Below are 17,404 nucleotides of genomic sequence, written 5' to 3'. Positions count from 1 at the left end.
CCCAGGTTGGATCCTGCAACATTATCTTGGGAAACCTTCATTCGTAATGATCCAGCCAATTCATGCCCCCATGAAGTAGAATTCATCTCATCCCTCAACCCTTCTTGAAACCCTTGTGACTTTTTCTTTGCTAAAATAATGTGTCCCCTTGGTCAATTTTTTTCTTCTATTCCCACTCTTTACGATTGCTTCCTTGCTGTTCCTTTAACCAAATAGTCTTGTCACTAGTTTTCTTCCTGTCTTCTAACTGACCACTCCAAACTAGGGACTTAGAGTAGAGAAAACTTCAGCTTTATAGACCGTGTTCATAAAGACAATTATATTCTGTGTACAAATGGATTAACAATGCCTATGAATTCTAAGAAGTTCAGAAGAGTTTCCAGGGCTGAAGAAAATGATTTTTTTTTTCTGCTGTCCTTCTCAAGACCAGAAATTTATGCAAACATTTACAAAATAAATTAGGCATAAAGATGAATGTAGCACTTTGCGTAATACTGTGTAGGCAGGTTTCAAAATCAGTTTTTCTCAGTATATAATTTGGAATGGCCTGGCTATGGAAATTTATTGTTTTTACATTATTAGCATATCATATATTGAAACCAGTTTGATATTTAAGATCTATTTCTGGAACCATTTTTTCCCTAGCTCTTCCTAAAGTCATCACGTATAATTATTAATGAGCTATGTGATAGTTAACAACTTTCAACACCAAACTTTCTTTTTCATCAGCCTTTCCTTTCTCTCTCTCTCTCTCTTTGTTATTCTTACTTCTTACATTTATAAAAATAGTTATATTTATTAGACTCTTGCCTCAACACCCAAGTGAATACAGTAACTTTTATAAAGCTAATTTAAAATGGCATTTAATAACTATTACAGAAATAAATAGCAAACAATTTCAAATATTTTATGCAATTGTAAAAAAAAAACAAATTACATAAGCCCTGTGTTCTCAGGACATCCTGTCTTTTAGCATGTGATATATTCCAATTTATTTCTAATTATGTAAGCATAGCTCAAAAATAAATGAAAATTGTGCTTTATTAAAATTTTGTTAACGCTGCTATATCTTAATTCTAATCTTCTTCCATTCTAATCAAACTTTGAGAGTGGGTTGAACTTCTTACTGGAAACTTTGCCAAAATTCATCACAAATCCGATAAAACGTATTAAAGGCAAAGAGAAAACAATCAAGGTCAGCAACACTGACAAATGTTAGTCTCATCATTTTTTTTTTAAAAAAAATGCTTTTTTAATTTCAGTTTTTATGGTGGGAATCTTTCATGGACCTTTTTGTCTGCTTAAACATTTTGCATTGATATTTCACTGATAAAAGATAATATTTGCACAGAATAAGCTGTTGCATATAAACAAAGAGCAAACCCCACCCTCTTCTAGCACCGAAGATCTTACCCAGTTAGGTAATGAAACATCTGTAAGAACATAGGAGAACAAACACATCAGGACTAGATTCAGCAGTCCATCTGCATTTAAAAGACACAGACAACAAAGTCCATATTTTGGACAGAGAGGACCGCTGGTTTGAAAGAGGGGATAAAGAGGCCATCTAGGTCAAAATTGAACAGCCCTCTCTCAACTGAGAGGTTGGATACGGCATCATCTATCTCCAATCTATAACACAGACCTTTCAACAGTTCCAAGAAGGCTCCTCTCCCATTTGCACCACTCAGCTGACCCTGATGAAACAGACAAACCTCCAGGTGACCTTAACAACCTGCTAAAAGAATGCAAATGACTAGCAGTCTGCAAGGAGAATAAATCCTTCCCTTCCCCTTCATCCAGTCAGAGCTGAAGAAGCTTCTTGGATAAGAAGCAAAATGTCATCGAAGAAAAACCAGAAAGTCCAGTTGCCTCTTGAAAAAAGCACGTTCGGGACAACCACTCACACACTGACAGGACGCTAGCCAGATGAATATCGATGGATGCTTGTAGGCAGAGGCAAAAATTTCCCCTTTTTTTCCTCCCCAAAAACTAAGCCTGACCACATAGTTTCGTAGCAAAGCACAGGTATCAAGCTAGTTCCTTATATAGTCATTTGTTTCAGGATCCAATCTGAGTCAGTCCCCGGGATCAAAGGTTTATTCTTCCAAGCTTTCGGGCTCGTGCTGGAACCCATCATCAGGGAACTTCTCTCTTTCCAGAATATATTCATGGGGCTGTTCGACATGACCCCCAAAAGTTGGAAGAATAAACCTTTGGTCCTGATGACCAACTCAGATGGGATCCCTCAATGCTATGGTAAGATATGTATGTATGTACCTTCATCTTCGTCTTCCCCAGTTCTACCTATTCAGTGAAGAAATGCCAACACCTTATCTCTTTCTGTTATAAAGCCAGTCTCTGGCTGCTCTGAAGAGGCTTGTGATACAGCAGCATCTTTACAAACTGGCAAGGAAAGAATTTCCTTTCATTTTGCAAGATTTTAAAGCACTCACTGTTACGAATGATGGCCATCAGGAATATCTGCTTTCAAGGCATAAAATTCATTCAAGTGCATTGTAAATGCATATTCAGATTTTTTTTAAAAAAAGCCATCGTGAGTGAACCATAGGAGGTTAAAAAATCAGGAGGTTGACCTGAGTAATCATGGAAACATAAAGGCAATTTTACAAGCACTTTGCTTATGGCTAGCTGACTGTAATTGTGTTTATGTTTGACTGTACAGTAGTTATACCACTGTTAAAAATGTGTTTGTAGATCCTTTTTCTGTTTTCTCTCTTACATTTATTGATTTCTTCTTAACCCCTGATTATTATCATATCTCTCTCTTTTCCCCCCTAAAGAATAATTGTAGTGTTATATTTCAAGTCTTCCATTTAGGGGGAATAAATGGTAATATGAGGAAGAGTGCATTTAGCAAATGCGATGTTTTGTCCTGTGAGGTATTATAATTGGAAGAAAATATTCAGCTAGGTAGGATCATTCAGAAGCTGAGTACAGTATTGAAATGATTTGCATGTTAAGTTACATAGCTACACGCAAAATCAGAGGTATTTTTACCTAATATTGAAATCAATCAATCAGAATTTTACATATTGCAGTGAACTTTCATTTTAACTTAAAAACAAAGTAAGGTTCAAAGACAATTGGCACATCTGAATGGAAGAAGAGGAAGGTTAAAAAAATCACAACAGTATCCATATAATCAAAGCCCAGGAACTCTTTAATGTGTATTGTGCATATGACATATACTGTAATTAAAAGAAGGGCCAGAACTTCGATTTCATGCCCTACTATGGAGTTTTTAATGCTCTACAACAAAATTAGTTTTAGCTATTAAAAACACTTTGGCACCTCATCTAGAGAGATCTCTTTGGCGAGTGTTTTATCTAACCAGTATAATGTCAATAGACACAATGTTCATCAGAACACACTTTTTTTTTTTTTTTGCATCATGGCCTTTGACAACAATAGAATAACAGAGTTGGAAGGGACCTTGGAAATCTTCAACCCACTACTCAACCAAGAGATCCTATACCAAGGGTCTTCAAACTTGGCAAGTTTAAGACTTGTGGACTTCAACTCCCAGAATTCCTGAGCTAACATGACTGGAGGAAGAATTCTGGGAGTTGAAGTCCACAAGTCTTAAAGCTCTCAAGTTGGAAGGCCCCTGCCCTATACCATTTCAGGCAAGTGACTGTCCAGTCTCTTCCTAAAAACCTCCAGTAATGGGGCACCCACAGCTTCTGAAGGCAAGCTGTTCCATTGGTTGATGGTTCTCAATATGAGGAAGTTTTTCCTTCATTCCAGGTTGCTTCTCTCCTTGAGAAATCTTCCCGTTGTTCAGATGCCTCTATGTCAATGGTAACAATCCCTTCTTTTGACTTCCAGAATCACAGGTACCTGATCAGCCAAGCTCTCTTCACGTCAGGCCTTTGTCAACTAGCATTGTAATGAGCTGGACCCCACCATTGAATCCAAACATCATTGTACGTGGCTACATCATTGGCTATGGGGTAGGCAGCCCCTATGCTGAGACAGTGCGGGTGGACAGCAAACAGCGGTACTATTCCATCGAACATCTGGGTAGGTGATTGTTTTCTTTCTAGTTGCCTAATATAGAACCGTTTCAGCTAAAACCACAACATCTTATAATGGCTTGTAGATCAGAAACGGTGCCTTAGTCCTTGAAGTTATAGCCCTCCAGTATTTTGGATTTAATTTTTAATCATTAGAACAGGCATTTCAGAACCTGGGACCATGGAATAACAACTGTCGGATTCTAGTGTCACTTTCTAGGACTGTACAGCTGCTGCTTCCGTTGCACTCATACAATCTTGGGAACAGACACAGCTGCTTTAATGAGTCCCAGAGAGGTGTGATATACAAGCCATCTCTTCTGAATCAAATCCAAAGCATTGAATAACCTCATTAATTAGCATCAAAGCAGCAGAGAGCCTAGGTTATGAGCTTTCCTCCCAATATTAGAGTCTAACCCAGAAAATGGCAAACTGAAGAGTCTCTGTAATCACTTAACTTGCCTTCTGCTTGTTAATTTTGTTGTCATCCCCAATGCCTTTAATAATAAAGCTGATGAATTGTTCAGGAAAGTGTAAAACAGCTAATCTGGAGACAGATTCCTAAACACAATCAGCATTTTATATTCTATGATTGCAATGTTAGTAGTTATTCAGAACACACCTTTGCCTCATCCCCAATTTTAAATGCTAATGAATCCCACACTATATTTCAGAACAAATTTTACCACATTGGTGCCCAGGTTTGAACACGATGGCAATCTAACCTGAATACTTTTTATGTGTCAAAATAGTGTCAGGAGGTGTTTCATTATCTAGTGCTCATTACATACTTTCTCTGACATTTTGTCTTGGCACCATGCAGAGAGAATATTTTATTCTATGGATGGAAAGGAAACTTTGCCAGGGAACAAAGATCGAATGTTGAGAAAAAAGTTTTCTTAATGCGCATCTTCAATGCTCCTTTATTGCATAACTTTTAAACCTGTTCTTGGACCTTAGAATACCCAAGGGGAGATATATTTGCAATATATATATTGCAAACATTAAACCTGTCTGAAAGGAATTCATGGCTACGTCTGAATACATATCAGTTCTACAAACTTATCCATGCAATTTTTTAAAATTGTTCCTGAGTTACCTTGCTCCTTGGGCAGTCCTAAATAGCTAACAGAGATTAAAAACTTCTTTGAATTAGGTTCAACTTCTGGTGCTTTCAGAAAGATGTTTAGGTAGTTTTCTTTTTTCTTAATAATAATTTATTTAAAATTACCATTGCAAACATAAAACCTAATCCAAATTTGAAAGGGACAAAATAAGATGCAGAAAAGAGAATAATACAAAAAGAAAAATAGGACAGAAACAAAAAAAATCAAAATGAAATAAAGAAAAATAAAGCGAATATATAAACAAATGTTTCTTTCCTTCAGCACAATCAGTATAAACAATTTTAGCAACATTGCCTTCCCTTAAATTACAACTAACAGAGCTGTAAAGCAGGTTAGTGGGGTGGGGAGGGAATGGAGATTTTGCTGTAACCTTCCCCTGCCATGCCCACCAAGTCAAGCCCACCAAGCCAAGCCATGCCCACAGAACCGGTAGTAAAAAAAAAGTTAATCCCATCGCTGGGTTCTTCTAGAGTTCTTATACAGTTATAACTTTGTATTAGTAATTCTGAACTGCAGACATTTTCCTCATCATTTATACATTAGATTAATTACATTACAATGATTATTTCTTTGTGCTGGTCAACTTTGAAAGCATTTCATAGTGACATTAATTTAATAATAGCTTTTTTAGACTGCCACAATTTAGATGTCTCAGTGAAGAAAATAAATTTGATACTAAAAATACAATTAAAAACCCACCCTTTGGCCTCCATCTCAATGAAGACTCTTTAGTCTATCTAGCAGTACAGGAATGGGCATCAAGAAAGTTAGGATGGCACTTGCAACAAAGCCTCACTCCTTGTGTATACACAGTACATTGATGAATAGAATAGAATAGAATAGAATAGAATAGAATAGAATAGAAGAGAAGAGAAGAGAAGAGAAGAGAAGAGAAGAGAAGAGAATTCTTTATTGGCAAAGTGTGATTGGACACACAAGGAATTTGTCTTTGGTGCATAAGCTCTCATTGTACATAAAAGCGTTATCACTTATCACTTAAAAGCTTAAGTGATAAATTATAATCATAGTCATCATAAAAATACATTCATCATAAATCATAAGATAGAACACTTAATGATAGAATCAACATGAATTGTACTAGGAAACTAAATAAAACAATATAAATCGTAAAGATACAAGCAACAAAGTTATAAGTAGTCATAAGTAGAAAAGGAGATAGGTAATAGGAAAGATGAGAAGAATAATATTAATACAGTCTTACTAAATAGTTTGAGAGTGTTGTGTGAATTAGTTGTTTACCAGAGTGATGGCATTGGGGGAAAAACTTGTTTTGGTGTCCAGTGTCCTATACCATTATTTTGAGGACAGAAGTTGAAACAGCTTATATCCAGGATGTGAGGGGTCTATAGATATTTTCACAGCCCTCTTTTTGACTTGTGCAGTATGCATGTCTTAATATAAAGGAGCAGGAGAGGAACATGGTGGCTCATGTGGTTAGGACGCTGGCTTGAAAGCAGCAAGCTCACGTTGGATACCCGAGTGCTGCTGTGGGGTGGGGTGAGCTCCCGTCCTTTGCTCCACCTCCTACTGAGTGGTGATGCCACCGGCTAATTCTTTCAACCCAAAAGCGCCTTGGCGCCTCCAATATGAGTGCGATATGAAGGAGCAATATATTCATCACATGTTGCAATTGCAGTATGTCAGTGAGATGGGCAGCACAGAAATTTAATAAAATAAATATTTTCTCTTCCTGTAAACTATCGAATGTAGCTTAGATTATCTCACGCATTACATAGGTGTGGCCAGTCTACACCACAGCTATTAAAAATCCAAAAAACTTCTGGCATTTTTGCCCAGAAGCAACCCGATGGAAAGGGATTCTAGAGTACTGTACTAATACTAGTATGTCAATTTTATCATTTATGTAACTCTGCTGTGAACGGAGTTATACTGTGCCTGGAACAATCTGCTAGACAGGTCAGTTAAAATGTCTGAAATACAAGCTTAAATGCAGTCGAGGCAAAATAGACGCTCTTCTTCATTCTCTTCAAAAGAAAAGACTAGCAAGGTAGCAAAGAAATGTAAATAAGCACAAGAACAGTACAGCAATCACATTTAGACTTCATAAAAATGAACAATTGTTGAGAAATCCTGCGCAGCATGAAATAATGCTATGTTTAGACACTTCTTGGCAATTTCCTCTCAGCTTCTCCTGTCATAAAAGTGGTAAACTAATGTTCAGATGCTGCTGCTTTGGTTTATTTAGCAGACCATTCAAAACAGGATTTCTTAGATTCTTCCCATTTTAACAGGCTAGAATTAGCTTTCAACCCTATTATTAAATAGAAATAAGTTAGGATTCTCATTATGGCATCACACACTGACATTCTTTTGGACTGCAACTCCTATGATCCCTTGTCAATAACCATGTTGGCTCATTGACCAGATGTGAGTTTGTCTAAAATATCTGGAGGACATTAAGTTTGCATACCTCCAAGGTAGAATGTATTTCTCAAAGAAGGAAAACTAGGAACCAGTGACTAGAGTTGAACTGTACTTTGCAAACAGAACAGATTTTTGATTTAGGATTAGTGACACCAACTACAGCTAATTAATTAAAACTGTCTAGATGATTTTCAACCACAGGTCAGAGTTGTGTCTCTGGATACTTAAGACTTAGTGACCTCTAAAGTCAGTGCTAAAAAGGAGGCCGCAGAAAAGAGAATCTTCTCTTAATTTTTTTCCTCTGTTTGATATCCTTTTTTGTTTGAAGGCTCAACTCTTGTAACTATTGCTGATGCTACAAACAAGAAATTGCCAACAAATCTGATACACAGCATGGTACATAAGCCCAAGGGGATTCACATCATCGGAGTGTCTGATTTTTCACAACAGCTAGTCCTAAAGCTTGCCTTACTTCTGTGAAGGAAGACAAATACAAATTGATCCCCATAAGACTAAATTTCAACAGAAATCAATGGAGTTCTGAAAGAGGCACCACTAAATTTGTAACGGCAATAAGAATTTCTCTGTGACCAAAAAAAAAAAAAAAACCAAGGAAAAATTCTGCTCATACAGTTTGAAAATAGATCTGTTTCCACCAATACACTGAAACGTAAAAGCATAGGCCTGGAAGGATGTTTTCTAGTCCAAAGCAGGAGTCCTTATACCATCCTGGACAAATGAATGTCTAATTCATTTTACATATTGAAGTGAACGTTCATTTTAACTTAAAAATCAATAAGGTTCAAAGAAAATTGGCACATTTGAATGTAAGAGAAGGGTTGAAAAAAAGCAAGAGAGTATCCATGTAATGTCAATGGACACAACATTCATCAGAACATGGTATTTTTTGCATCATGGTCTTTGATAATAATAGAATAACAGTGTTGGAAGGGACCTTGGAGGTCTTCTAGTCCAAGCTCAAGCAGAAAACCCTATACTTTTTCAGACATATGGTTGTTCAATCTCTTCTTTAAAACCTCAAGTGTTGGAGCACCCATAAGTTCTAGAGGCAAGATGTTCCACTGATCAATTGTTCTAATTGTCAGAAAATTTACTTCTAGGTTGGATCTCTCCTTGATAGATTTCCATCCATTGCTTCCTGTCCTGCCTTTGGATAATTGGTTGACACCATCTTTTTTGTGGCAACCCCTTAGATATTGGAACACTGCTATCATGTCATTTAGTCCCTTTTTTAAATTAAACTAGACATACCCAATTCTTGTAACTGTTCTTCATATGTTTTAGCTTCCGATTCCCTAACAATCTTTTCCCTAACGTTCCCCTAAAGATTTCTATGTCCTTGCAGCCATGTTTTTCTGTGTCCCAGAAAAAAGTGCATAAGCTATAGGAATAGCACTTAGACTTACTGTATATACCACTTCACAGAGCTTTTACAGCCTTCTCTAAGTGGTTTACAGAATCAGCCTCTTGCCCTCAACAATCTGGCCCCTCATTTTACCCACCTCAGAAGGATGGAAGGCTGAGTCAACCTTGAGCCTGGTGAGATTGGAACTGCCAAATTGCAGACAGCTGGCAGTCAGTAGAAGTAGCCTGCAGTACTGCACTCTAATCACTGCACCACCGCAGCTCATAAGTTTATGCGTTTTATTCGAGAGATACCAGGCAATTGACACCAATGACTTCCCTTTCCTGGAGTGCTAATTTTATTGGACATTCTTCTAGAAAAGGTTTCACTGCCTTTTTAATTCAAATTTTGCCATATCTCAGTAGGCCATGACCATATAATTTCCACTATTAATGGTTTCTCACACTCATAGTCATACCAAATTGTTATTTAAAATATTCTACCAATATTTTTTTTATCTATTACAGCCCTGAGGTCAGGTACGATGAAATATAACATGCCAGGGCCCTCCCTCCTCCTGGAGTTTTCTCAAATTTATGTTCATTGCATCAATGATGCCAGCTAAGGATTTCATCCCCTTGTCGTTTTGCCTTCAATCTTTCTCAAAATCAGGGTCTTTTCCAATGAAGATGCAAACTGATATGATCCAGATCCTTGAAAGATATATAGGGCCTTAAATGTAGCATCTATAAAGCCTGATTTTTCATGTTATTGTTTGTAAATGCTCGGCTCCATCTGGTCACTTGGACTCTACCCCAAATTAAGAGATTATAGGGTTGTAAAAAAGGAGGAGGTTTATCTTTCACAGTTGTTGATTCCCCCACCCCCCCTGTCATCCATTGCTGTTAAGTCCTGCTGCATCTTTCAAAATTGGTTCACACCGGTTCAGGCGAACCGGACATTAATTTTACATCTGGTTCACTGTACTGGTAGTTGCAAGGACTGGCTGGCCCCGCCCACCCCGCCTCTCACAGCCTACGTTGGATCCCAGGTAAGCCCAGGGCCTTCATGGAGGCTCAGGGAGGATAAAAAGTGGCCCTCCTAGAAGTTCCGGAAGGCCGGAAATAAGCCTGTTTCTGGCCTCTGGATGCAGGGAGACAATTTTTGCCCTCCTAGAGGGTCAAGGAAAGCCTCTGGAGCCTGGAGAGGGTGAAACCCCAACCCCCCACAGCCCCACCCCTGCTGTGGTGCAGGAGGCTGACCCGGCCATGCCCACCACATCCACGTCCACCCAGAAACCAGGCAGAGAACCGATTGTTAATTTTTTTTGAAGCCCACCCCTGATTTACTTCAAATGTCCATCAGCAGAATTCTGGTTTCTGTTGTTAGAACAGTTTAACTGCACATTCCACTGGCCCGTTAACATAAAATTAATATACAAGGGGGTGGGAAAATCATTTTAGAGATGAAATAGAGTTGGAAAAATCAATTCACTTTGAAGGCGGATGGGGAAAGGAATGTATCTGATTAATCTTAAAAAAGAATTTGGAGAAATTAATGAATGCAATAAATTCATGCATAAGTTGGATGGGGAGATCCATTGATTTTAATAATGGTTTGGGGAACAGCTCATTTCAGGTAGATGGACATCTGAATTAAATCATTTCAAAGACGTGAAGAAGTGTTTTTGTTTCAGAGTGGATTCTAAAGTTTTAATGTGGCTACCACTATAGAAGGATACTAAATATCTTTGGATCTAAGAGCTTAGAACCAGCGTGATGAAGATTGGTTAAGGTGTTGGCCCAGAAACCAGGAGACATTTCAAAGACGTGAAGAAGTGTTTTTGTTTCAGAGTGGATTCTAAAGTTTTAATGTGGCTACCACTATAGAAGGATACTAAATATCTTTGGATCTAAGAGCTTAGAACCAGCATGATGAAGATTGGTTAAAGGTGTTGGCCCAGAAACCAGGAGACAGTGAGTTTTAGTTCCGCCTTAGATATGAAAGCTGGCTGGCTGGTTCTGGTCCAGCCACTCTCACTCAGTTCAATCCACCTCACATGGTTGTTGTACTGGGGAAAATAGGAAGAGAAAAGATGTCTTAGGTTATTTACATGGTAGTAAAGGTGGGATTAAAGTAGTAAAGGTAATAGTTTATGAAGTAATAAAAGAAAGTCAATAAATACATTAAAAAAAAATAAAGTAGTAAAGGTGAGCTCCCATTACTTGCCTCAGCTACTGCCAACCTAGCAGTTTGAAAGCATGTAAAAAATACAAGTAGAAAAATAGGGGCCACTTTGGTGGGAAGGTAACAGCGTTCCGTGCGCCTTCAGTGTTTAGTCATGCCAGTCACATGACCACGGAGACGTCTTTGGACAGCGCTGGCTCTTTGGCTTTGTAACGGAGATAAGCACCGCTCCCTAGAGCTGGAAACTATTTGCATGTATGGGCGAGGGGAACCTTTACCTTTACCTTTAAAGGTGGGATTAAAAATCCAGTAAATTAATTAATTTGTGGATATATTTAACGTGTATTGACCAGGTCCTCTGTTATCAAAGCTAGTTTCAATTTCCCCAATTTTTCCCCCAATCTCCTGCAATGGGGACCAAGATATAATGTGCATTGGGCCTGTAAAATGGATAAAGATGCTTTGTTTTAACAGATGTTTGAACAAAGTTCCCCCTTGAAGCTACTGCACAAAGCAGTGCAGTCCTTCTGCCTCTAAGAGTAAAGCAAAGGAATTGTGTTGCTTCACCTCACTCTATTTTGGAGTCCCTGTCTTCTTTCTCTTCTTACACAAGAGAGGAAAGCTGAGAAGGGCTTTCTCGGTGAACATTGCAACAGAGCAGTGGTGGGATTCAAATTGTTTTACTACTGGTTCTGTGGGCGTGGCTTGGTGGGCGTGGCTTGGTGGGTGTGGCAAGGGAAGGATACTGTAAAATCTCCATTCCCTCCCCACCCCACTAATCTGCTTTCCAGCTCTGTTCTCCTGTGCAGGGCAACAAAAGAAGACCCAGCCAATCAGCTGGGACTCGGGAGGCAGAGAATAGATGGGGGCAGGGCCAGTCAGAGGTGGGATTCAGAACTACTCAAAATTTCCACTACCGGTTCTCTGAACTACTCAACATTTCTGCTACCGGTTCTCCAGAACTGATCAGAACCTGCTGAATAACACCTCTGCAACAGAGCTTCCATGAGCACTGGAGGATAATCCACAGTGGGTATGAAGAACCCTCCAGATTTCACCAGAAAGGGGTGGCCTTGGCATTTCAGATCAGGAAACATCTCAGTAGTACAGAAGAAGAAAGCTGAAAAGACTTTATTCCCACTGCACTTCTCTCACAGAGCTCAAAACTATGCCAGTCTCTTTACAGAGGCTTGCTTCATTAAAAACCTAACCCAATAACTTGTAATGTCTGCATTTCTGAATACAAAAACAACTATCCACAGGGTATTTGCATTAGCATTTCTGGCAATGCAACAGCAAGGTATTGTCGTTCTTTATTTCCTAGTGCTTTGTAACTTTCTACCCTTCTCTGAAAACTCTAGGACTCCTTCTGTATAACTGGTAGCATGCAGGGCTACAACATAAATACATTTGGTATTCTGAGATCCTCATGCCTTTTGGATTAGGTTGGACATTTTTGCAATTTATTCCTTTGGGCTTCTTTTTCTCCTCCTAACACTTATTTCTGGTCTGTATTCGGTCAGTTTATTGCTTTATTTACTAACATACACACCACAAGCTTGGTTGAATGTTACATTTTATAATCTTAATCATTGAATTTACAGTGCATATTAGGATAGTTAGAAGAGTTCACAATGTTAAAAGAGTTTGAGTTTCTTGAGGTTAGCAGGCACAGATTTAGAGATCAATCTAGTGGGAGAAAACAGAGCGTAGGTGATGGACAGGAAAAGCTAATGTATCGCAAGCTTCTTTAATTATGAGATTAACTGTTGACTTCTTGAACTGTTTTAGTTAGTTAGATTTAGGTGCCACCTGACTCCATGATGATTCTGGGTGGCTCACCGATTAAAACAATAACAAATGCAATATAAAATATGTAAGATAAACAGCCAATTAATTAGGCAATAAAAAGAGAACTTATATTGAAAAAATTACTGTCTTTTTCTATTGAATCTATAATTTTCAGAGCTCAATCATCAAAATTTTGGCTGAAGAACAAGAAAAAAGTAAATAAATACATTTTGTATAACATGAGAATATTCCACACAGACACCAACCTTCCAAAGTTTCATCTATTCCAAAATCCCGGCTTTATCCTCTTCAATTTTGCAAAAATCAGGGCCAATAGAAAAAGAAAACCAGAAATAGGGTGGAAAATACTTAATGGGAAGTGGAGCTGAGGGTTTGAATAATGATGTCATTGCACAGATGATGCAAATTACATAATTGCATTGATCACATGATATCTTTTGTGCAATGACATGATGTGGCTTACTGAGTGAGTATTTCTGGAACTGGGGACGCTTGTTATTTCACAGGGTTCCAAATCATCCATTATTTCCAGCAGGATTTCTTTGAAAGTTGCATAGCAACTTTTATGAGTTGCATAGTGGTGCAGTGCAATCTTGTAGATTGGGTTGCATCTGTTCTGTTTCTCCATGCATTAAAAAAAAGGAAGGTGCTTCCATTGGTATCAATTCTGCTTTAATAACAAATCGTCAAAGAACACAAATGAGGTTAAAATTTAAATTAACCTGGATTAAGTCCTCCTGAGAGGCAAGATTATTTTTGAAATCATCTCAGCCAGGGTGGCTGCATAAGATGGAAGGGGACCATTTTCTAAGCAGAATCTTGCTGTGTATCTAAACAGCAAGGGAAATTAACCGCTTTGGTGAACACTAGACTGATAGGAGGTTAATGCTGAGCTAATGCAGCATTAAAAAATGAAAACTGCTAATATGATTAAGAGTAACTTAATAGGATTAAAAGATTCTTCAAAATGGGATATGTTCTTAAGATGGGCTTTAGGTCTACTTTGCATTACTCTGGCTGAATGTTGCACCTGCTCCAACAAAGATGACAAGCTTCAAGCAAAGCATCTATGGGTCCTTTCGCAGAACACATGGCTGAAATTGTGGTGCGCCTTTGGGTTTAAAGCACGTCATTAAATTTTATGGAAAGGGGAGAGGAAACCTTCAAAAGAGGTTTCAAAGGAAACGAAAAGACTTGTGGCTTCCTACATTCACCTTTGTTGAAAGTTGGCCAAGGGGCATGTTTGAGAAGAAGCACCAACTACAGTGATACCATAATAAGGAATCCATTGGAGTGGGGAAACTATGTTATTGTTGTTCAGTCACTAAGCCATGCCCAACTTTTTGAGACCCATGGACCATAGCAGGCCAGGCTCTTCCCTTGTCTCCAGGAGTTTTTCAAGTTCGTGTTCATTGTGTCGATGGCATTATTTAACCCTCTCATCCACTGCTGCCCCTTCTCTTTTTGCCTTCAATTGGATCACTATAGCAAATAAATCATACATACATACAGTTTTTATCCTAGCAGTGTCCTGCTCAGCTAACTACATACCTGCAAAGGTGCATTCTGTGTCCCTATATGACTCTCTCAGCATTCCAGATCTGCTGCCAATACTCCGCATCTTGATATCACATGTATTCTCTCAGGACATGCTACCCTTGTTTTGTTCTTCCAGATCATCATCTTTTAACAAGCCTTTGCGGGGTGGAATCTGGGCAACTGAATGGAGCTAGCAGAGTTTTTAATGACCGGATGCCTTTCCTGTCACCAATGTGGAGTTTTGTTCAGCAGATATATTCTCATTGTGCCCCGAGAGAGAAATATCAGCCCAGCCTCTACCTGGGATCGAACTAACAGCCTCCTGACTGTGAGGCGAGAGCTCCACCTCTAGGCTACCGCACCACTTTCTTTGGTCTTCCAAATTCCCTGCCAATATTTGGAGAGCATTGAAAGCATTCTGTATTTCCATATGCTTCTGTCCTCACTCCAGCCATTTTGACATTCTCCTCTCCACCTCTAGTTGTCTGTCACCACATGAGACACTCTAATCACATTCCTTATGAGTGAGGGAGGGATCCTTGGTGCTTTCTGAGATTGGAGATTTTCTTGCAGATGTTCCAGGGCATCTGACATTTTCTGGTTATTTTATGATATCCCTTGGCATCCCCAAACCTTTTTCGCAGCTTTGGAAGTCTTCAGCTGTCTTCTTGCAAACGGATGGTGATCACCACCATACTCTATTCATTTCTTACACACAGAAAAATCTTTGAATGATACAAATGGAAAGATGGCAGCACTTCAGCTATAATGTGCGGAGGTCATCAGTCCATCCATCCATATGTTTAGTGGTCAGTGAAAGGTTTTCTCTTCAAGTTTAGAAGTAAGGCAATTGCTTTCGAAAGGAGATGAAACCCACTTTAACCAGACTTCTGCCTAACCTCTACTTTTGATATGGTCTGCTAAACTGAATTAATTTGTTTCCTCTGGATGTTGAAATACATCCAAGCATCTAACTGTATTAATTCATATCTGTCTGTCTGTTTATTTATCTAACAATATTAATATCTGTCTATATTTTTGTCTATCTGTCTATCTATCTATCTATCTATCTATCTATCTATCTATCTATCTATCTATCTATCTATCTATCTATCTATCTAGCTATCTAGCTATCTAGCTATCTAGCTATCTAGCTATCTAGCTATCTATGCATAATCTACATATTGGTATTATTTCCAAGTATTCTAGTATTATTTATCTAAAAAAATTAAATGGTAAGGCACAAACATTATTTTTTTTCCTACTTGGCACCTCGTGATTAATCAAGGCTCATTTGCATTGTATAAAAGAAGCTGCTGAAATGAGTTCTTTTACCTGTGGATGTCATTCAGGAATGGGTAATGGGGATTAATGAGTCGGGTGGTTGTGGGTAGGGTTTGAGTTTGTAGAAAAGAAGCTGTTGGCTTTTATGGACCCCTTCTCTCTAATGACCCATAACAATGAAAACATTAATTGGGCTTCTTTTACCAAAGGTCAGGAGAAAGTGGTCCGTCATGTTGCTATAGAAACAATTCCCTTCCTTTTCCCTCTTATGCACAGCTATGGGAAGGGACCTTGTGCAAACTCGTCCCTTGCACATCACGTTCTTAGTCGAAAAGCTAATTGTGGGAATTTTGTGAATAAATCTCTGTATCCATCTCCATGCATACCAAATGATTTCTGCTCAGCCAGTGAGAGTGCAGTGAGCACCAATGCAGTGAATAATGCTGGGAGAGTGATCAGATCACCCTCGAATGTTATGAATGAATCACTGCTCTCGTTATTCATCAGGCCATTTTTTTTAATAAAAAAAGAATAGGCTTCTTTTGCTGGCAGTGAACATGCCATCCATCTCATTAGTAACATTAACCAAATGTATCAGTGTAGGACATAAAAGTAATTACAAAATATGGGGGTAGAGAATCATTGAGCAGTATTGTAAAATAAGTAATATTGATTCGTTTGGCATTTAAATAATAGGATTAATCATCCTCAGCATGTCCAGGATTACAAATGGATATGAAATATGGAATTTTGCATCAAGGATGTCAGTCTCTCAAGCTTATGCTTTATCCATTCTGAGACCTGCCAAGTAGTTCAGCAAAAATCCATCCATAAGACTCGCAGACACATAACATGTAAGGCAGGGGTGGGATTCTACCAGTTCGGACCAGTTCTACAGAACCGGTTGTTACGATTCTGTGCAGTTCGGAGAACCAGCAAATCTCATCACTGTCTGGCTCCTCCCCTCCCCTCCCCACCCAGGAGGCTTCCCTGAGGCCCAGTCAGGGGTGGTATTCAGGGGGTTGGGGGAGGGAGAAGTGGCCTGAAAGCAGAGCTGAACCTTCCTTAGGATTGAAGCTTCTATTTTTCAGTGCAGACTCAGGCAGCAGATTGCAGAAAGATAGATCAGGGAATGAAGCTGTGATTCTGCAAGCAGCTCAATCTGCCTGCCTGCTTTGCCTGATTTTGGATACAAGTTGCTCTTTTTTTAAATAAAAAATTCAATCTTTACATATATATTTACAATATTTACATACCAGCCACACCCAGCCAGTCACATGACCACCAAGCCACACCCACAAATTAGGCCATGCCCACAGAACCAGTTGTTAAGAAATTTGAATCCCACCCCTGATGTAAGGGTTGAAAGAGATCTTGGAGATCATCTAGTGTCAAACTCAAGGCCCGTGAGGAGTGCACAGGGTGGTTAGATTTCGCCCACGGGGCCACCCTGGAAACAGCGAGGGATCAGCCTCTGGTGCCTCGGCCATGAAAACAAAGCTTGGGAGAGCCACATGCGACCCTCCTGGGCTCCGTTTTAGCTGGAAGAGGGTTGCAGGAGGCGGTCGCACCGGAAACAGAGCTCAGGAGCCCATTTTCGCTGGCAGAGTGCTCGGGCTACCACAGGCACCCCCGACATGAGT

The 17,404-nt window shown here is 39.1% G+C and overlaps 1 protein-coding gene across 1 annotated transcript in view; it reads left to right on the top strand.

Moving 5' to 3' along the window:
- Positions 1-17,404, top strand: part of DCC (DCC netrin 1 receptor) — a 729,366-nt gene that overhangs the window by 534,775 nt on the left and 177,187 nt on the right. Inside the window, exon 15 of the mRNA XM_087954238.1 lies at positions 3,853-4,047. Coding sequence (XP_087810364.1) covers positions 3,853-4,047 — 195 coding nt within the window. The remainder of the gene's footprint in view (positions 1-3,852; positions 4,048-17,404) is intronic.

The sequence above is a fragment of the Notechis scutatus genome, chromosome 2 (assembly GCF_049901735.1).
Source record: "Notechis scutatus isolate UNSWTSFEM ecotype Mainland chromosome 2, rNotScu1.2, whole genome shotgun sequence".
Classification (NCBI taxonomy): Eukaryota; Metazoa; Chordata; class Lepidosauria; order Squamata; family Elapidae; genus Notechis; species Notechis scutatus.
The sequence above is the reverse complement of the archived record's forward strand: the minus strand, read 5'-3'. Positions and strand labels throughout refer to the sequence as shown.